At 38.9% G+C, this 23166-nt stretch overlaps 1 protein-coding gene across 1 annotated transcript in view; it reads left to right on the top strand.

Annotated features, from left to right (window-relative positions):
* The window catches only part of LOC133613865 (receptor tyrosine-protein kinase erbB-4-like), a 1130743-nt gene that overhangs the window by 756917 nt on the left and 350660 nt on the right, over positions 1–23166 (top strand). The window contains exon 10 of the mRNA XM_061971723.2: positions 5034–5107. Within this exon, the coding sequence (XP_061827707.1) occupies positions 5034–5107 (74 nt within the window). The remainder of the gene's footprint in view (positions 1–5033; positions 5108–23166) is intronic.

Genomic DNA, 23166 nt, shown 5'->3' with positions numbered 1-23166 from the left:
TAGGACTGAGATTTTTCAAGTTGATTTATTGAATCATCTTTCTATTATGAAGCTGTTGACACCACATTTGAGTTGAGCAAAGGAATTTAGAATTTGCTGAGTACAATTTACTTTTATCAAATATTTATGGCAGTCAATGTTTATCACTTAAAAGTGCATTTGGGTAAGCTCTTTATTTCTGTTTTACAAAGTTTGAAGTTTACTTTTGCTAAAAACATTTACTGTATTTTCCGGACTATTGAGTATATAGTATACTCTATAGTATACTATAGCCGGTAAGTATATAAGCCACACCCACTACATTTTTGAAGACATTTTTATTTCCATGTTTTAGCAGCACCAGACTATAAGTCGCAGATATACCTGTATATGTTGTAAAATGAGTTATTTACACAGAAATATTATGTAAATGTTCATTTAGATACCTTAATTGTTTCCAAACGGTGTCTGTAACACGGCAGTAAAATGGCTGATCAAACAAAACAGAATTCATCGTCATGGACCAACTAGCTGCGCAAGCTAGCTCTCCAATCAGCTAAACAGACAATAACTCCTGAAACTGAAACAATACAAAAGGAATGCCATTGTAAGTTAATAATACTAAAACAGACACTTGTAAATGTGTTAGCATATTAGCTAATGCTAATGACGTTTGCTTGATTACATTACGATAGCACGTACAAATATGCATGAAAACAATCTGTGGAAGTCTCTCTCCCTAGTAGGTTCACCTGACGCGGACAAATCTCCACGATAGCCCGGATGTCTGGTGTTAGCAATGTCTTTTTATTTGGCAACGCACACACGCTAGGACAACACGATTTTTCAGTTTCCGCTCCGTGACTTTTCAGTCTCTCTGGCGTGTCGTCTCTCTGGTCTTCCTTCTCTCTCGCAATGTCCAGTGCGCGTCTGCTCAGCAACTCCAACTCCATGCTGATAAGCGTGCCAGGTGATTGGATGATCAGCCCCAGCTGGGTAATCCAATCACCTGCCAGCTGCGCTTAGAGGCCGGTCCATACACACCCCACTCCTGCAGGAGGCGCGCCGACCACGCCCCCCTCCACACAATCCTACAGACATCACACATGGGACACTTTAGTAAATAATAATTGTTTAAGTTATACTGTAAAACTTACAAATGTTGCTTGGAGTGATGAATTAAGAATCCATACGAGTAGAAACGCTATTGACGACAAGAAGACGGAACGGCACTTGTACTTACGGTTCGAAGCTCAGTCTAAAGAGCGGGAAAATGCAGCACCTGCAGTGAGTGAATTTGTCGCTTGGAGTGATGTATGAAGAATCTATACGAGTAGAAACGCTATGGAAGGCGAGCAGATGGAACGGCAGTTGTACTTCCGGTTCAAAGCTTTAAACCACAGGAAACATTTGTGGGCATTCACCCTGAAGCACCTTCAAAAATCCATAAATTAACTACACCATTTTATAAGCTGCAGGGTTCTGTCATGTCTGTGTTATCATGTTTTGTTTTAGTCATGTTTGGTTTTGTTTTTGGACTTTTTGTGCACTTTTGTTTGTTTTGTCACCATAGCAAACATTAGTATTCACCTGTCACGTCACGCACCTGTTTCACGTTTTGAGTCACGCACCTGTTTTCACTAATCATGTCTGTAGTATTTAAGTTCATTGTTTTCAGTTTGTCTTTTTGGCGACATCCGGATTCATACCCCTGTCACACTCTGTTTACCTCTGCGCACTTCATAGTCCATGCCAAGTAAGTTTTTGTTTATTAATGCCACAGTTAGTGTTTTTGTTTCATTGTTCACACTTTCTGCCTATGTGCAAGTTTTGTTTTCAATATCCTAGTTTTGTACCTCCGCCATTGTGCGCGCTTTTCGTTTGTTCTTTTTTGATATATTAAATAAAACATGTACTTACATTCCCGTCTCGCCCGAGCCAACTTTCCGTTGCCTTCCGGATAAGCAAACACCCAGGACCAAGTCGTGACAGGTTCAAAGTGTAGGAAAAGTATAGCGGCTTATAGTCCGAAATTTACGGTGTATTCATTTAAAATTTTAAATTACTTCCACACGGCGGACATTGTTGTGTTTACTTCCCGGCATTGCTGCAAAAACAAAACACTTTACAGCAGCTGATGTAAAATCAGGCTACTCAGCCTCCCATCACCGATCAATAAAAAAGCTAAAATCGGATGAGGACATCTCTTAAGTTTACGTTGCAAGGCTGGACTTCTGTGTGTGTATGCTGGTTGGCCCCGCCTCCACCCACAGAGAAAAATAAAGTAAATGACTGACAATCGGGTTCACTCAGTTTAAAAAAAAAAATCCGTTATAGATAGCTCAAAAAATGTTGACAGAATTTTGATTACATTTTACAAAATGTCAGAAAGGAGATAAGTGTGTGTAGATTTTGGGGGTGATCCGGATCACTGTCTAGAGTCAGTAATCATTACTTTTTGAAGATAGGTCTGAGCTCTCCGGATGTTTTTCTAGTAACTGCTGCTTCTCTGTCCAATGGCATATTGACACACTGATGTGATTAATAAACAATGTTGGGTTAGTTACTGAAAACCAGTAACTAGTTACAGTTACTAGTTACTTTTTTTCAAAAGTAACTCAGTTACTTACACCAACAAGCAATGCGTTACTGTGAAAAGTAACTATTTAATTACTTATTTTTTTCTTCTTTTTTTTTTTAAAGCTCCCATTAATGCCCTTTTAGCCTTCATTTCAGTACTGTTATTGCACTGGAGAATAATACAATCTGTTGATCAACTTGACATGCATTTGCATCACTGAACTCTGCTAAGCAATGTGCTCTACATACAACACACAAAGACAAAGATATATTTCAAAGGGCCAATTTGTTTCAGGCCAGAACAAATTGACAAAACTATTTTAAATAGCTGCAACATAACATACATAAGTAACAAACAGCATAATAATAACATAGCGGTAAACCAAGGACAACTAACTTTAACTTTACATACACAAAGCCTAACCAGGTGTTTTTTTTGTCTCAAGGAATTCTGAAATAAAATCATGTCTGAAGCCCAGAACACTCTACGCCAGGGGTGCTCACACTTGTTCTGCAGGCGAGCTACTTTTCAATTGATCAAGTCGTGGGGATCTACCTCATTCATATATATAATTTATATTTACTTATTTATGAAATATATGTTTTTGTTAACAAGTTAAAGGTGTTTAATGATAATACAAGCATGTTTAACACATATAGTTAATATTGTTAATACATTAAAGGTGTTTAATGATAATACAAGTATGTTTAATACATATAGTTAATATTGTTAACAAGTTAAAGGTGGTTAAAAATAATACAAGCATGTTTAACACAAATAGTTAATATTGTTAACAACTTAAAGGTGGTTAAAGATAAAACAAGCATGTTTAACACATATAGTTAATATTGTTAACAACTTAAAGGTGGTTAAAGATAATACAAGCATGTTTAACACATATAGTTAATATTGTTAACAACTTAAAGGTGGTTAAAGATAATACAAGCATGTTTAACACATATGGATTCCTTTCTTCATGAAGACAAGAATATAAGTTGGTGTATTACCTGATTGTGATGACTTGCATTGATTGGAATCAGACAGTGGTGATGATAACGTCCGCATTTTCGAATGGAGGAGAAAAAAAGTCCTCCTTTCTGTCCAATACCACATGAAAGTGGTTGGTTTTTGGCATCTTATTTGTCCAGCTTCCGTACTCCTTTGTATACACTTTACAAGAAATACATTGTCGGCAAACACCGTAGCTTGCTAGCTTGTGCACGCCAGCTTTCTGAGACTCTTATTTTGGTAGCGCAGGCAGGATGAAGCAGAGCTTTTATTGTGCAACTGTGCAGTCGGTCTTTGGAGTTTTGACGACAGGTACGGCGCCAGAGTCTGTTGAAATAAAGTGTTTCTCGCCTTTCAGTCGGTAATTTTAATGAGCTGGCAGCAGCCAGCGTCATCTCAGAAGACCCTCGGGTGCCGTGAATGTCAATCAAGTGACGAAAGTGACGTCATAGTGAAGATTTATGATCGCTCATTTTTAGGACTATTTTTTTAATGCCTGGCTGGTGATCGACTGACACACCCTCCGGGATCGACCGGTAGATCGCGATCGACGTAATGAGCACCCCTGCTCTACGCATTTCCCCAGTTTTAGTTTAGAGATAAGGAAAGATTGGCCTGGCCCACTAGGATCCTTCTTTATGTTGTGAACTTTATAGTCTATACATTTAGAGTGATGTGTTAATCAAACACTCTAGAAATCTAGAATGAAAGAGTATATAAGAGAATTAACAGTGTGTGTACCTTCAGTGCTGAATGATGAGCAGAGGCAGAGTTTGGCTGTTTGACGCCGGTATCATGCTAATTAGCTGCCTGAAAGCGGGTGACTCCACTGTAGAAATAGCCTGCATGTCTTCTAGCACATACGCTGCAATGGCTCTATCAATGTTGTCCTGGCTAGCAGTGCCTCCGTTAAAATCCTTAGGTGAAGTGTCTCTCTTTACTAGCTTTGTCGAAGCATGTTGCTTTTGTAGCTGTTTCAGCAGATTTGAATTGCTGTTTTGGGCAGTAGATGGGATCTTTGATCCAAGACACAACTTACATTTAACTAAACTGTTATTTTCTTTGTGCTCGACAAAAGAAAAGCAGTGAGAATATCTCCATGTTAAGAAACTCGACTGCAGCTCCGCCATGATCAGACACTCTCCCCTTTCCCCTCCCTCCCCACACCCAGACACACAGAGCGCGCCTCTCCCTTGTGACAGAGGAAGAATCAGAAGGACGACACTGCAGCGCTCCAATAAAACATACTCAGATCTTCTGTTTCTAGCCGATACTACATAAAAAATAACATAAAATAACACAGTAACGCATCATGTATTAACGGTAACTGAGTTACTAAATATAAAAAATAACGCGTTAGACTACTAGTTACCGCCGAAACTAACGGCGTTACAAAGTACCAACACTGATAATAAACCATTGCAATATTGTTTTGTTGGTCTAATTCCGCCACTATCTTTCACAGGGATGTCTACCACAACATTGAAGCTTTGGACCCGGAAAAACTGAATGTTTTTCGCACAGTTCGGGAGATAACAGGTACATTCTATTTGTGTTTTCTCTCGTACGGTACAGTACGTACAAAATCGACACTATCTTGTGCTGTTCACGACAATGCAAAAGTCTTAGGCCACCACGAGATTCTTCAATTGTTTTGGTTCCAGATTCTGCCCTGGCATAGGTCTAACACAGTCTGTTCTAGTTCATGGTGATCAAATCTAATCCTACACATCATGCAATCACATATTTACAGTAGAGTGGCTACTTGTATGCTTCAACAGAAAGACAACTATAAATTAATCAATTAAAAATACAGATTTTCACAGTATTTTTTTTTATCAAGATTCATCCACAGTGTGCACAATTTACTGGGAAAATACTGAAAATGTTTAAAAAGTACTGTGAGAATGTACAAATACTGCACAGGTGTTTTTGTGTTACGAACAAATTCTGTCCCTAGGACTGTGAATTTGAGTTTTAGCGTAAGTCGGGACTTGTACAAAGTCCCGAGCAAAGTAAAGTTGGTGCATGACAAAAGTAACAGGAAGTGGAACCTAGAGACTAAGGGAACTGGTCAGGAACTAACACTAAACAGGAAAACACAGACACCAGACTACAAGGTCAAGCAGGGCGAGACAAGGTTTTTGGAACTGAACTCGCAGGCTAACAGTTGAAAAGTCCAAATGGTGAAAAAGAGAGGGCCTAGAATAAAACCTTGAGGAACACCACTATAAGAAGTAAAGAAGCTGAACAAATGACTGCATTGAAGTAAACAAGTTACATCAACACTTTAGTTACATAAATCACATTAGGAAAAACATTTATATCTCCAAATCCAACACTATTCCCACTTTTTAATATATATCTCTCAGTCTAACAATATTTCCATTTTTAAGTTTATATCTCTCAGTCCAACAATATTTCCACTTTTTAATTTATATCTCTCAATCCAACAATATTTCAATGTTTTTTTATATCTCTGTCCAACAATATTTCCACTTTTTAAATTATATCTCTCAATATAACAATATTTCCACTTTTTAACTTATATCTGTCAGTCCAACAATATTTGTACTTTTTAATGTATATCTCTCAATCCAACAGTATTTCCACTTTTGAATTTATGTCTCTCAGGCTCCCCCTTATACTTGAACTTGTCAGTCTCTAACACTGGTAATAAACATCTTATTACACTAACAATAAACATCATATTACACTAGTAATAAACATCATATTACACTAACAATAAACATCATATTACACTAGTAATAACACCATATTACACTAGTAATAAACACCATATTACACTAGTAATAAACACCATATTACACTAGTAATAAACATCATATTTCACTAGTAATGGGCATCATATTACATTAGTAATAAACATCATATTACACTATAGTAATACACATCATATTACACTGGTAATAAACACCATATTACACTAGTAATAAAAACCATATTACACTAGTAATAAATACCATATTACACTAGTAAGAAACATCATATTACACTAGTAATAAACATCATATTACACTAGTAATGGGCATCATATTACATTAGTAATAAACATCATATTACACTAGCAATAAACATATTACACTAACAATAAATATCATATTACACTAGTAATAAACACCATATTACACTAGTATTAAACATCATATTACATTAGTAATAAGTCAATCAATCAATCAATCAACGTGTACTTATATAGCTCTAAATCACGTGGGCTATATAATAGTGTGTGTTCACTAGTAATAAACATCATATTACACTAGTAATGGGCATCATATTACATTAGTAATAAACATCATATTACACTAGTAATACACATCATATTACACTGGTAATAAACACCATATTACACTAGTAATAAAAACCATATTACACTAGTAATAAATACCATATTACACTAGTAATAAACATCATATTACACTAGTAATAAACGTCATATTCTACTCGTAATACACATATTACACTAGTAATAAACATCATATTACACTGGTAATAAAACACCATATTACACTAGCAATAAACATCATATTACACTAACAATAAACATCATATTACACTAGTAATAAACACCATATTACACTAGTAATAAACATCATATTACACTAGTAATGGGCATCATACTACACTGGTAATAAACACCATATTACACTAGTAATAAACATCATATTACACTAGTAATAAAAACCATATTACACTAGCAATAAACATATTACACTAACAATAAATATCATATTACACTAGTAATAAACACCATATTACACTAGTATTAAACATCATATTACACTATAGTAATACACATCATATTACACTGGTAATAAACACCATATTACACTAGTAATAAACATCATATTACACTAGTAATAAAAACCATATTACACTAGTAATAAATACCATATTACACTAGTAATAAACATATTACACTAGTAATGGGCATCATATTACATTAGTAATAAACATCATATTACACTAGTAATACACATCATATTACACTGGTAATAAACACCATATTACACTAGTAATAAACATCATATTACATTAGTAATAAATCAATCAATCAATCAATCAAAGTTTACTTATATAGCCGTAAATCACGAGGGCTATATAATAGTGTGTGTTCACTAGTAATAAACATTATATTACACTAGTAATGGGCATCATATTACACTGGTAATAAAACATCATATCACACTAGCAATAAACATCATATTACACTGGTAATAAACAACAAAAATACACTGGTAATAAACACCATATTACACTAGTAATAAACATCATATTACACTGGTAATAAAACACCATATTACACTAATAATAAACATATTTCACTGGTAATAAACACCAAAAATACACTGGTAATAAACACCATATTACACTGGTAATAAACATCATTACACGCGAGTAATAAACATCATATTACACTGGTAATAAACATCATATTCTACTAGTAATACGCATATTACACTAGTAATAAACATCAAATTAAACTCAGAATCAGAATCAGAATCAGCTTTATTGTCATTACGCAAGGTAACGAGATTGAGGCCATTCCATACAGTGCGATGTGTGCATGCTAGAAAAACAATGTGCAAATATATAAAAATATAAAAAATGTAGAAGTGCAATGAATATGGTGTGAAATGAATATATACATGAAAAAAAAAAAAAAAAAAAAAAAACTGGTAGTAAAACACCACACCAAAAATACACTGGTAATAAACACCATATTACACTAGTAATAAACATCATATTACACTAGTAATAAACATCATACTACACTGGTAATAAACATCATTATATACTAGTAATAAACATCATAATACACTAATAATAAACATCATTATATACTAGTAATAAACATCATAATACACTGGTAATAAAACACCATATTACACTAATAATAAACATATTTCACTGGTAATAAACACCAAAAATACACTGGTAATAAACACCATATTACACTGGTAATAAACATCATTACACGCGAGTAATAAACATCATATTACACTGGTAATAAACATCATATTACACTAGTAATAAACATCATATTACACTAGTAATAAACATCATATTACACTGGTAATAAACATCATATTACACTAGTAATAAACATCATATTACACTGGTAATAAACATCATATTACACTAGTAATAAACATCATATTACACTGGTAATAAAACACAATTTTACACTAGTAATAACCATTATATTACACTAGTAATAAACATCATATTCTACTAGTAATACGCATATTACACTAGTAATAAACATCAAATTAAACTGGTGATAAAACACCATAATGCACTAGTAATAAACATCATATTACAATGGTAATAAACACCAAAAATACACTGGTAATAAACACCATATTACACTAGTAATAAGCATCATATTACACTGGTAATAAACATCATTATATACTAGTAATAAACATCATAATACACTGGTAATAAACATCATATTACACTGGTAATAAACATCATATTACACTAGTAATAAACATCAAATTACACTAGTAATAAATATCATATTGCACTGGTAATAAACATCATATTCTACTAGTAATACACATATTACACTAGTAATGAACATCATATTAAACTGGTAATAAAACACCATAATGCACTAGTAATAAACATCATATTACACTAGTAATAAACATCATATTGCACTGGTAATAAACATCATATTCTACTCGTAATACGCATATTACACTAGTAATGAACATCATATTAAACTGGTAATAAAACACCATAATGCACTCGTAATAAACATATTACAATGGTAATAAACACCATATTACACTGGTAATAAACACCATATTACACTAGTAATAAACATCACATTACACTGGTAATAAACATCATATTACACTAGTAATAAACATCATAATACACTGGTAATAAACATCATATTACACTAGTAATAAACATCATAATACACTGGTAATAAACATCATATTACACTGGTAATAAACATCATATTACACTGGTAATAAACATCATAATACACTGGTAATAAACATTATATTACACTAGTAATAAACATCATAATACACTGGTAATAAACATCATATTACACTGGTAATAAACATCATATTACACTGGTAATAAACATCATATTACACTAGTAATGAACATCATATTACACTGGTAATAAACATAATTTTACACCAGTAATAAACATTATATTACACTAGTAATACGCATATTACACTAGTAATAAACATCATATTAAACTGGTAATAAAACACCATAATGCACTAGTAATAAACATCATATTACGATGGTAATAAACACCAAAAATACACTGGTAATAAGCACCATATTACACTGGTAATAAACATCACATTACAGTGGTAATAAACATCATATTACACTAGTAATAAACATCATAATACACTGGTAATAAACATCATACTACACTAGTAATAAACATAAAATTACACTGGTAATAAACATCATATTACACTTGTAATAAACATCGTATTACACTAGTAATAAACATCATATTACACTGGTAATAAACACCATATTACACCAGTAATAAACAAAAAGTGCCAAAAAGGAGAGGACTTAAAGGGGAGCCTTGAGGAACGCCTCAGTTATGTAAATCCCAAGTCTGGACCCCAGTGTTCTATGTTTGCTGGCAAGGTTCAAAGGTCACTGCAAGGATCTGCCCATGTGTTTACTACACTGGTCCAAGTTCCTCTACATAACAGGAGAACTCTACTGTTTTCAGGAATTTGCTGCAAAAATGTTTGTCTCCCAAGTTTTGAACTGAACTCACGGGCCGGTCTGATGTCCTGGATTTGGCAACCGGGCAACAAGTTAAATACCCATGGTATAGAAAAAAAAACAACCATCAACACTGACAACCTCACCGATTAAAAGTCTCCAATGAGCGTAATTTGGAGGTTTCTAGGAGGAAACTAAGTCGCAGGTAAAAGACGCAAACTCCAGAGAGAGAAGGAGAGCAGAGATTTGATCCAAAATGACCGTAAATCCCGGACTGTAAGCCACAACTTTTTTTTTACAACGCTTTGAACCCTGCGGCTTATAAAAAGGAGCGGCTACTATTTGGATTGTTTTTCGCTGGCATCTTTAATAAAAATAATTTGATAAAAAAAAACAAAAAAACGCAAAAACACTGAGAAGGTGTTTTATTGTTTGTGCTATGGCGCCATCTTTTGGACGTGTTCGCACACTGCGGGTGCTGTCATGCTGCATTGTCCTTCTGTTTAAAATCTTCCACAGCGTTTCCACTCGTGTGTATTCTTTGCAACGTCTGTATGTTTTACTAAATGAACAGCCTCATGCATATTTGTACGTGCTATCGTAATGTAATCAAGCTAACGTTGTTATCATTAGCTAATATGCTAACCCGTTGTGTCTGTGTTAGTATTATTATCAAACCTACAACGGCATTCTTTCTTGTTAAGTCTGAAAGAGAAAGAGTAATATTTGCTCACAGATGCTACCTGGTAGTCGTTTGAGCACATTGCAGGTATTCCTGGATAAATTAACCAAACTGTGCTCCCTAATGCTTCAATCATTTGCAGGATTCTCACAGGAACTCAACCAGACCCACTGTTCCGGACTATAAGCAGCTACTTTTTGACCAATGCGGCTTATAAAACAGTGCAGCTAATTTGGGGATTTTTCTTCGCTAATGGCCGTAATGTTTTGTTTTCAATAGTTTTTATTAAACACAAGCAGACACTAAAATATTGTGTCATTGTTTGTGCTACGGCGCCATCTGTCAGGTTCAAACACTGATGACATCTATTAAATGAAATGAGACAAGAAGCAAGGAATTAAACAGAGACAGAATTAAATTTGGCTCAATTTGAGGAGAAACGTCTGGGCTGTACTCTTGTACAGTCTCCAGCACGCTCTGGCGAAAGATTGTACGCCGCCTCTTTTTATTTGGACTTTCCTGTTTAATAATAGATTTTATTTGTAAAAAAAGCACTTTATATTGAGTAAACAATCTCAAAGTGCTACAGTGTATTAAAAATAAATTAAAAAAAGATAATAAAGAAATAAATACAAATAAAAACTAGAACAGCCAAATAGCTACAGATAGTATGCACATCTAAAAAAAGGCTTTTTTAAAAAGAAGGGCTTTTAAGCCTTTTTTAAAAGCATCCACAGTCTGTGGTGCCCTCAGGTGGTCAGGGAGAGCGTTCCACAGACTGGGAGCGGCGGAGCAAAAAGCCCTTTCTCCCATTGTTCGTAGCTTTGTCCTCGGAGGTTGGAGGAGGTTAGCCTGTCCGTAGCGGAGGTGTCGTGTGGAGGATTTGGGGGTGAGTAGTTCTTTGAGGTAGAGGGGGGCATTTCTATGGAGGCACTGGTGGGTTAGCAGGGACTTTCCCTGTTTACATAACAACAGCTGTTTCTAAAGGAATGGGGGTTATGTAAACAGCCATTGTTTTCGGTCACATTAACACAAAAGAAAAAGATGTCTCGGGCTTGGGCTGGTCCTGGATCCAGCTTGGGCAGGTCTTGGATCAAAATAGATAACTCCCGTCGTACACAATGGAATTTTACAAGCCTTTGGCTTGGTACAACAAAGACAGCCTCTGTCGGCTGGCCGGAAGTTTCCGAAAACGGAAACTTTTGTGATAACTTACACAAAATTATTCTAGCACCATCTTTTAGACGAGTTCACTCACTGCAGGTGTTGCGGGTTGAAAATGTACTTCCTGTTTTAATGCCTTAAACCGGAAGTAAAACCGTCCGTAGCGTGTCTGTTCGTATGGATTCTTTATTCGTCACTCGAAGCAACATTGGTACGTTTTACAATATAACTAAACCGTCCCATGTGTGATGTCTATAGAAGTGTTTTCATGCATACTTGTCGGTGTTATCGTAATGTAATGAAGCTACTGTCATTACCTTTAGCTAATAAGCTAACAGGTTTACGAGTGTCTGCGTTAGTATTATTAACTTACAAAGGCATTCTTTTTGTATTGTTTCATTTTCATAAATTCCTCAGTAAATTCTCCAAGACGTCACCGTAGAGTTATCGAGTCTGTTTAGCTGATTGGAGAGATAGCTTGCGCAGCTAGTGGGTCCATGACGATGACTTCTGTTTTGTTTGATCAGCCGTTTTACTGCCGTGTTACAGACACCATTTGGAAACAATTAAGGTATGTAAATGAATATTTACACAGAATATTTCTGTGTAAATAACTAATTTCACAACGTATATATATCTGCGTCTTATAGTCTGATGCGCCTAATATATGGAAAACATTTTTTTTACGGAAATTTAGTGGGTGCGACTTATATACATATATACATATTAGAGATGTCCGATAATGGCTTTTTTGCCGATATCCGATATTCGGATATTGTCCAACTCTTAATTACCGATTCCGATATCAACCGATACCGATATATACAGTCGTGGAATGAACACATTATTATGCCTAATTTTGTTGTGATGCCCCGCTGGATGCATTAAACAATGTAACAAGGTTTTCCAAAATAAATCAACTCAAGTTATGGAAAAAAATGCCAACATGGCACTGCCATATTTATTATTGAAGTCACAAAGTGCATTATTTTTTGTAACATGCCTCAAAACAGCAGCTTGGAATTTGGGACATGCATGAGGAGGTTGAGGTGGGCGGGGTTGAGTTGGGGGTGGGGGTGGTAGGGGGTAGCGGGGGGTGTATATTCTAGCGTCCCCGAAGAGTTAGTGCTGCAAGGGGTTCTGGGTATTTGTTCTGTTGTGTTTATGTTGTGTTACGGTGTGGATGTTCTTCCGAAATGTGTTTATCATTCTTGTTTGGTGTGGGTTCACAGTGTGGCGCATATTTGTAACAGTGTTAAAGTTGTTTATACGGCCACCCTCAGTCTGACCTGTATGGCTGTTGACCAAGTATGCCTTGCTTTCACTTGTGTGTGTGAAAAGCCGTAGATATTATGTGATTGGGCCGGCACGCAAAGGCAGTGCCTTTAATGCACGCCCCCAATATTGTTGTCTGGGTGAAAATCCGGAAAAATTCGGGAGAATGGTTGTCCCGGGAGATTTTCGGGAGAGCACTGAAATTCGTGAGTCTCCCGGGAAAATTGGGAGGGTTGGCAAGTAAGACTGGGAGACGTAACTGCTCTGTACTTCTCCCTACGTCCGTGTACCACTCCGTAGAGCGGCGTTTTAAAAAGTCATACATTTTACTTTTTGAAACCGATACCGGATGTTCTCCCGAAATGTGTTTCATTCTTGTTTGGTGTGGGTTCACAGTGTGGCGCATATTTGTAACAGTGTTAAAGTTGTTTATACGGCCACCCTCAGTGTGACCTGTATGGCTGTTGACCACACTTGTGTGTGTGAAAAGCCGTAGATATTATGTGACTGGCAGTGCCTTTAAGGTTTATTGGCACTCTGTACTTCTCCCTACGTCCGTGTACACAGCGGCGTTTTAAAAAGTCATACATTTTACTTTTTGAAACCGATACCGATAATTCTGAAAACGATACCGATAATTTCCGATATTACATTTTAAAGCCTTAATCGGCCGATAATATCGGCAGTCCGATATTATCGGACATTTCTAAAAACAACACATTCTGGCTTTTGGAGTTTTTCCTTGCCCGGTTGTGGGTTCAGATCAGGGGAAGTTATTGTGGTTTATGAAGCCCTTTCGAGGCACTTGTCAATATGGGCTATAAAGATACATTTTGATTCATTGATTGTGGATTTACATAACTGAAACATAAATCAACATATCTTCTTAACACATCCCCAACCGGGATTGGATTCCGGTGCGATTGTTATTCAGTTCAAAGACATGTGAATGTCTGGAGAATTATTCTTATAAAATCACATATAATATCACATATTTATGAGTGACGCAGCAGAAAGGAGCTGGTAATATTCTATATGAAGCGCCCTGTCTTTCATTGATATTTGACTTGTTCTAATTCGCGTACAGCACGATGTCTACACACTAGAGATGTGCGGTTTGCGGACACAATCGCGTAGTCTGCGGATTATCCGCGGGTCGGGCGGTTGAAATAAAAAAAAATGTGATTTTATCCGCGGATCGGGTCGGGCGGTTGAAATAAAAAAAAATTAGATTTTAAATAGATTCAGGCGGGTGGCAGTTAAACCAATTCGGAAATATATATATACATAGTTAAATGTTGTTACCCACATACGAAAAACGAGCAGGCACCTGCAGCATATGCCACAACAGAAGAAGAAAAAAAAAAAGAGATGGCAACGCCGGCAGCAAACGTGGTACGCGACAAACTAAAAAAGGGAATACTAAAGACCAGGGGAAAAAAAGGCCAGAAAAGTTCAGCGTGGACTCGTTTTTATGAGGTTGTAAATCAGGATGATAGTAATGCTGGCTACGTGATTTGCAAGAGCTGCGACGCTGTTTATGTCTACGACAGTCACAAAACCGGGACAACATGGTGCATCACATTTGTGCAAAACCCCGAACCTCCACAAACACCCTGAGCATGAGCAGTTTCGTCCGCCGTGATCCCAAAAGAGTGCCACAGGATGTTAAAACAAGATAGAACGCAGCTGCCTGCAGCAGTTTGAGTGGCGCGAGTGCGCTTGGAGGTGCGCTCAGCGCGGCTCCCATGGCAGATGATTGCGCACTGGTGTGCGTCTGGGCCGTGACAGCGTGGCACGCATTGAATGTCTCTGCTGCATTGGATCAGTTTCCTTTCTTTAACAGGCAAAAGCTTTATCACCTCACTAATGCCTTGCATCGTCTATATTAGATATATAACAACGGGCGGGTGGCGGATGGCGGGCGGGTGTGGTTTTGATTAAATGTTAGTACGGGTGGATGGCGGATGGTTGACGACTTTTGTGATGCGGTTGCGGATGAAATAATTGCCTATCTGCGCTTCTCTACTACACACATTAGTAGCGATAATGATGTCCTAATAATACAGTGCTGTCTTACTCGCCTCAATTCTCTTCCATAAGTCATGTTTTTTCTCCACATTCTGCCGACAGCACATTAATGTATACTGCATAATGCAAATTACAACTTAACACCACTTTTAAACAAAAAAAGGTCATTTGAGAGGTAATTGCCGTCTGAACCACCATACGGTGGATCCAATGTATTATAAAGATCGCTTTGATGTGATTGCCCACTGGACAATACATGTTTTGAAAAGGCAACAGAGGAGTGTGTGTGCGTGGGATGAGCTCATTTAAAAGCTGGAGGACAGCCACTTGTGACCTCAGGGTCACAGAAGCAGGTTGGCTGCCTTCGTCAAATGTCATGTAGTGCTGACAGCTCAGGGAGGAGACCAGCTGAGCGGACACACTTCCACAAAACCCTCTTTGGCTTCACCATCAAATAAAAACATATACATGTATACCTTTCTCTTTTAAAATGTTTATTAATGATGATATAACATATTTTCCGGACTATAGAGCGCATATATAAGTATATGTATTAGAGAGTCCGATATTATCGGAAAGCCGATATTATCGGCCGATAAATGCTTTAAAATGTAATATCCGAAATTATCGGTATTGGTTTCAAAAAGTAAAATGTATGACCTTTTAAAACACCGCTGTATGGAGTGATACACGGACGTAAGGAGAAGTACAGAGCAATTGTGTCTCCCAGTCTTACTTGCCAACCCTCCCGATTTTCCCGAGAGAAATTTCAGTGCCCTCCCGAAAATCTCCCGAGACAACCATTCTCCCGAATTTCTCCGGATTTCCACCCACTGCCTTTGCGTGCCGGCCCAGTCACATAATATCTACGGCTTTTCACACACACACACACACAAGTGAATGCAATACATACTTGGTCAACAGCCATACAGGTCACACTGAGGGTGGCCGTTGTTGCGTTTGGACCAGTTATTCCTCCCAGGGAATTCAAGTCACAAGTCGCTCCCAAGCTCTTTACGACACTTAAAGCTGAGTAGAAAAACCACCAGAGACAGAATAGGTATTTTGTAATATATTTGCAAAGCTTTGCATATACATTGAGACCAGTCCAGCATAGAACATTCAATCCCGCCGCCAAGATGGTCTGCCCCCCCCCGAAAAACCCTCTCCCCTCTTAAGTCTCTCTTCCTCCCACCCTGGCAGTCATGTCCCTCCAGCCAAAACACATGCCCATTATCTCTCTTTCTTACATTCCTCACTCAAGGTTAAGCACACAGTTTTTGCAGACAACCAAAAGACCACAATTGGAAGAAAAACACTAGCTGTTTTGTAATATGATTATGAAATAAAAGAAGTAACACTTAAATTCGGATATATGTAAATATCTGCCTCCGACACCGTACAAACAACTGTTACAAATATGCGCCACACTGTGAACCCACACCAAACAAGAATGACAAACACATTTCGGGAGAACATCCGCACCGTAACACAACATAAACACAACAGAACAAATACCCAGAACCCCTTCTAGCACTAACTCTTCCGGGACGTTACAATATACACCCCCCGCCACCCCCTACCACCCCCTCCCAACTCAACCCTGCCCACCTCAACCTCCTCATGCATGTCCCAAATTCCAAGCTGCTGTTTTGAGGCATGTTACAAAAAAATAATGCACTTTGTGACTTCAATAATAAATATGGTAGTGCCATGTTGGCATTTTTTTTCCATAACTTGAGTTGATTTGTTTTGGAAAACCTTGTTACATTGTTTAATGCATCCAGCGGGGCATCACAACAAAATTAGGCATAATAATGTGTTAATTCCAGGACTGTATATATCGGTATCGGTTGATATCGGAATCGGTAATTAAGAGTTGGACAGTATCGGAATATCGAATATCGGCAAAAAAGCCATTATCGGACATATCTAGTTGTTTTGCATAAAAAAACATAAATTCTGCACAATGTATTTCCTCTAATTTCCTTTAAGTTATTTTGTTTATTAGGGCTGTGAATCTTTGAGCACCACACAATTTGATTCAATTGGATTCTTGGGGGTAACGATTTGATTCAGACTCGATTCTCGATTCAAAATCTATACTTTTAAATAACACCGGATGCCAGTTTTATGATGATCCACATTTCTCTATAAAATAAACAGCTCTGATTAATGTTTACATTACTTAAAAGAAAACTGGTTTTGTTTAATACATTTTCAGTTGAGTAAAACAATGTCTAATAAAACATGTAATGAAGTCAAATACAAATAAGGCCCCAAGATAAGCTATCTTCTTTTCGAAAGTAAATCTGTGCAGCAGTTATGATCATCCACATCAGGGGTGTCAAACATACGGCCAGGTTTTTACAAACAGCTTTAATGCGGTCCGCAAGAGGAGTTTGCTAATCTAAAAATAATTAGCTGCAATTATTTAATGAAAGAAACTGCCGTTCTAAATGTGTCCACTGGATGTCACAATAGCAATTCAAGTGTAACACACGTCATACATCACACTGTTTAAGATGCCGTGTCAGCTGACTTTAAGCGCCCTTTGGATTGGCTGCCGCTACTCCAATCAGTGCAGGTGCAAGCAATCAGCTGCTCTTGTTGTGGCTGGCGGCAGACTGATGCTGTAGTGACGCACAATGTCTTATTTGACTGTAAAATGATCCACTCATGGGATAACATAACGAAACAGTAAGATGCAAATACTTCAGACAACATGACCATCATCTTCGTAGTTAGAGTTCTGTGCAACACTTGCGATTTGTTAACGACATAATGCGCACCTTGAACTCCATTGTAAAAATGGGTGTTTCTATATTTGTTGTTTGTTCTTTTTTATTTTATGCTTAAATCTACTATGTTCACTTTGGTTAAGTTTGTAGTTATGTTACCTTTAATTCGGCTATCATGGTGTCATTTTGACTAGGGATGTCCGATAATATCGGACTGCCAATATTATCGGCCGATAAATGCTTTAAAATGTAATATTGGAAATTATCGGTATCAAAATTATCTGTATCGGTTTCAAAAAGTAAAATTTATGACTTTTTAAAACGCCGCTGTGTACACGGACGTAAGGAGAAGTGCAGAGCGCCAATAAACCTTAAAGACACTGCCTTTGCGTGCCGGCCCAGTCACATAATATCTACGGCTTTTCACACACACACACACAAGTGAATGCCATACATACTTGGTCAACAGCCATACAGGTCACACTGAGGGTGGCCGTATAAGCAACTTTAACACTGTTACAAATATGCGCCACACTGTGAACCCACACCAAACAAGAATGACAAACACATTTCGGGAGAACATCCGCACCGTAACAGAACATACTACTCAGTGGCCTAGTGGTTAGAGTGTCCGCCCTGAGATCGGTAGGTTGTGGGTTCAACCCCGGCCGAGTCATACCAAAGACTATAAAAATGGGACCCATTACCTCCCTGCTTGGCACTCAGTATCAAGGGTTGGAATTGGGGGTTAAATCACCAAAAATGATTCCCGGGCGCGGCCACCGCTGCTGCCCACTGCTCCCCTCACCTCCCAGGGGGTGATCAAGGGTGATGGGTTAAATGCAGAGAATAATTTCGCCACACCTAGTGTGTGTGTGACAATCATTGGTACTTTAACTTTTAACTTTAAACACAACAGAACAAATACCCAGAACCCCTTGCAGCACTAACTCTTCCGGGACGCTACAATATACACCCCCCCGCTACCCCTACCCCCCACCTCAAACCTGCCCCAGTTCTCTTTATTTTTAAATTATTATGCCGTGATTTTATCAGTCCAGCCCGCGTGGGAACAGGTTTTCCTCCATGCGGCCCCCGAGCTAAAATTTGTCACGGTTGGGGTTGCAGCTTGCTGCGGAATCGTTCCTCCAATGCGACACGGACTACTCCGGACGACAGCGTGAGGTAGGAGTTGGTTTATTTAACTTGAATAGTACATGGATACAAACAGACAAAAAACAAACAAAAGGAAAGCGTGCCGTTCACACGAGAAGCTAAAACAAAAACTTAGTTAGCACCGGAATCAGGAATCAAGACCAGGAATAAACAAACGTGACTGTTGCATACAGCAAACAACGAAGCTACAATGAGTGACCGGAAAAAGGCAGAACTAAATAGAGTCTCTGATGAGCAACAGGTGCGCGAAAAGGCAGGTGAAAATCATAAGTAACCATGGTGACTAAACTCAGGAAGTGCCTAACCAGGAACTAAAAAGGAGTCCAAAACAAACCGATAACACAAAACATGATCCGACCACGGATCATGACAAATTTAGTTTAACACCCCTCTGAGCAGGACAGATTAAAAATAAATAAATTGTATTTAATAGTTGTTTTTTCAATCGATTTTTGATTTAGTTTTAATCAATTAGGAATCGCTACAAATAAGAATCGCAATTTATTAAAAAATTATGGGATTTTCTGACACGCCTTATTTATAAAATAGATTTTATGTATACCTTGAATGACGATGAATGAATGTGTTGTGGCAATTGGGGATGTCCAGGCCGTGCCCTTTTGTTGGTTTTGTGTTAGTTCCTGTCCTGCGTATTTATTTTGGTGACTTTTCCTGTTGTGTTGGTGTTTTTCTCGTGACTGCTTCACACATCTTTGTCACAGAGCATTTCCCCTCACCTGTTTTTGGTTTGCAATCAGTTCTATTTAAGTTCAGGGTGAGCCTCCATTCTTTGTCGGGACATGGTATGTCTGTTGATTGTCTGGTGACCATAGACCATCCTTTTGAAAACTTAATGCAAGTACACTCCAACTGCGCTCCACTTTTCCTGTAAGTGTTTTTGCATTTTGTTCTGTTTTGTCATAGCCTGTTTAGTCAGAGCACTTCCCCGTTGCTCTCACCTTTTTGTTTGTTCTATTTATAAATTCCCCTTTATTACCTCACGCTCCAACCTCGTTAATCTGCATCCCTAAAATCACGACAACCTCCTGCGTCTCGCATGACGCACCGTTCATCATGGCATGACAGGTTTGAGGAAACACTATTTTTTTTTCAAACGCGTCTTTAATGGTGCACAGCCAACGTGGGAATGCTAAACAGGAAGTGCTAAAGGTTTAATTGCTTTGTAAAAACACTGAGACAAAGTCTAAGTTGATTGTGTTCTTCATGGTGTTTTTGAAACTGCACCAATTTTTTTTCCCTCAGAATATTGTAATGTGTACATTTTCAGAATGTGCTTGTTCTATTTTTGGCCGAAATAAGACAAAGAAAACAATTTTAAAGTTGTCTTTATTTTTAAATTACTATGCCGTGATTTTATCAGTCCGGCCCGCGTGGGAACAGGTTTTCCTCCATGCGGCCCTTGAGCTGAAATTTGTTTAACACCTCTCTGAGCAGGACAGATTAAAAAAAAAAAATAAATAAAATATTTGTATTTAATAATTGTTTTTTCAATCGATTTTTGATTTAGTTTTAATCGATTAGGAATTACTACAAATAAGAATCGCAATGTATTCAAAAATCATTGGATTTTCTGACACGCCTTATTTATAAGATAGACTTTATGCGGCTTCGGCGGTCGCAGAGGCAAAAACTCGGACATGGGAGGAGTTCGGCGAGGCCATGGAAAACGACTTACGGACGGCTTCAAAGCGATTCTGGACCACCATCCGCCGCCTCAGGAAGGGGGAGCAGTGCACTATCAACACCGTGTATGGTGCAGATGGTGTTCTGCTGACCTCGACTGCGGATGTTGTGGATTGGTGGAGGGAATACTTCGAAGACCTCCTCAATCCCACCGGCACGTCTTCCTATGAGGAAGCAGTGCCTGGGGAATCTGTGGTGGGCTCTCCTATTTCTGGGGCTGAGGTTGCCGAGGTAGTTAAAAAGCTCCTCTGTGGCAAGGCCCCGGGGGTGGATGAGATCCGCCCGGAGTTCCTTAAGGCTCTGGATGCTGTGGGGCTGTCTTGGTTGACAAGACTCTGCAGCATCACGTGGACATCGAGGGTGGTACCTCTGGATTGGCAGACCGGGGTGGTGGTTCCTCTCTCTAAGAAGGGGAACCGGAGGGTGTGTTCCAACTATCGTGGGATCACACTCCTCAGCCTTCCCGGTAAGGTCTATTCAGGTGTACTGGAGAGGAGGCTACGCCGGATAGTCGAACCTCGGATTCAGGAGGAACAGTGTGGTTTTCGTCCTGGTCGTGGAACTGTGGACCAGCTCTAGACTCTCGGCAGGGTCCTTGAGGGTGCATGGGAGTTTGCCCAACCAGTCTACATGTGCTTTGTGGACTTGGAGAAGGCATTTGACCGTGTCCCTCGGGAGGTCCTGTGGGGAGTGCTCAGAGAGTATGGGGTATCGGACTGTCTGATTGTGGCTGTCCGCTCCCTGTATGATCAGTGTCAGAGCTTGGTCCGCATTGCCGGCAGTAAGTCGGACACGTTTCCAGTGAGGGTTGGACTCCGCCAAGGCTGCCCGTTGTCGCAAATTCTGTTCATAACTTTTATGGACAGAATTTCTAGGCGCAGTCAAGGCGTTGAGGGGATCCGGTTTGGTGGCTGCAGGATTAGGTCTCTGCTTTTTGCAGATGATGTGGTCCTGATGGCTTCATCTGGCCAGGATTTTCAGCTCTCACTGGATCAGTTCACAGCCGAGTGTGAAGCAACTGGGATGAGAATCAGCACCTCCAAGTCCGAGTCCATGGTTCTCGCCCGGAAAAGGGTGGAGTGCCACCCCCGGGTTGGGGAGGAGACCCTGCCCCAAGTGGAGGAGTTCAAGTACCTAGGAGTCTTGTTCACGAGTTAGGGAAAAGTGGATCGTGAGATTGACAGGCGGATCGGTGCGGCATCTTCAGTAATGCGGACGCTGTATCGATCGGTTGTGGTGAAGAAGGAGCTGAGCCGGAAGGCAAAGCTCTCAATTTACCGGTCGATCTACGTTCCCATCCTCACCTATGGTCATGAGCTTTTGGGTTATGACCGAAAGGACAAGATCACGGGTACAGGCAGCAAATGAGTTTCCTCCGCCGGGTGGCGGGGCTCTCCCTTAGAGATAGGGTGAGAAGCTCTGCCATCTGGGGGGAGCTCAAAGTAAAGCCACTGCTCCTCCACATGGAGAGGAGCCAGATGAGGTGGTTCGGGCATCTAGTCGGGATGCCACCCGAACGCCTCCCTCGGGAGGTGTTTCGGGCACGTCCGACAGGTAGAAGGCCACGGGGAAGACCCAGGACACGTTGGGAAGACTATGTCTCCCGGCTGGCCTGGGAACGCCTCGGGATCCCCCGGGGTGAGCTGGACGAAGTGGCTGGGGAGAGGAAGGTCTGTGCTTCCCTGCTTAGGCTGCTGCCACCGTGACCCGACCTCGGATAAGCGGAAGAAGATGGATAAATGGATGGATGGACTTTATGTATACCTCAATGGGGAAATGATGAGTTTGCAGTGCAAATACGACAAGTCCACAAAAAAATGCGGGAAAACGCCCCACATAAAAACAAGAGGGAAACATTAAAGAACAAAAATAATTTAAAGAGAGCTGTTGCAAGCAGTTGCCACTTCAGCGGTGGCATTTCTCCATACAGCTACAAAAATAAAACTAAAACAAACAAAAAAATTTGCAATAAATAATAGATATTGCGCACGGAACAAGCCCCAACTGGCTTTGTCCGAGGTGACACATGAAAACAAGAGGGACAAATCAAGAACACAAAGAAGGACACA

This window comes from Nerophis lumbriciformis, linkage group LG13, assembly GCF_033978685.3.
Source record: "Nerophis lumbriciformis linkage group LG13, RoL_Nlum_v2.1, whole genome shotgun sequence".
Classification (NCBI taxonomy): Eukaryota; Metazoa; Chordata; class Actinopteri; order Syngnathiformes; family Syngnathidae; genus Nerophis; species Nerophis lumbriciformis.
The sequence above is the reverse complement of the archived record's forward strand: the minus strand, read 5'-3'. Positions and strand labels throughout refer to the sequence as shown.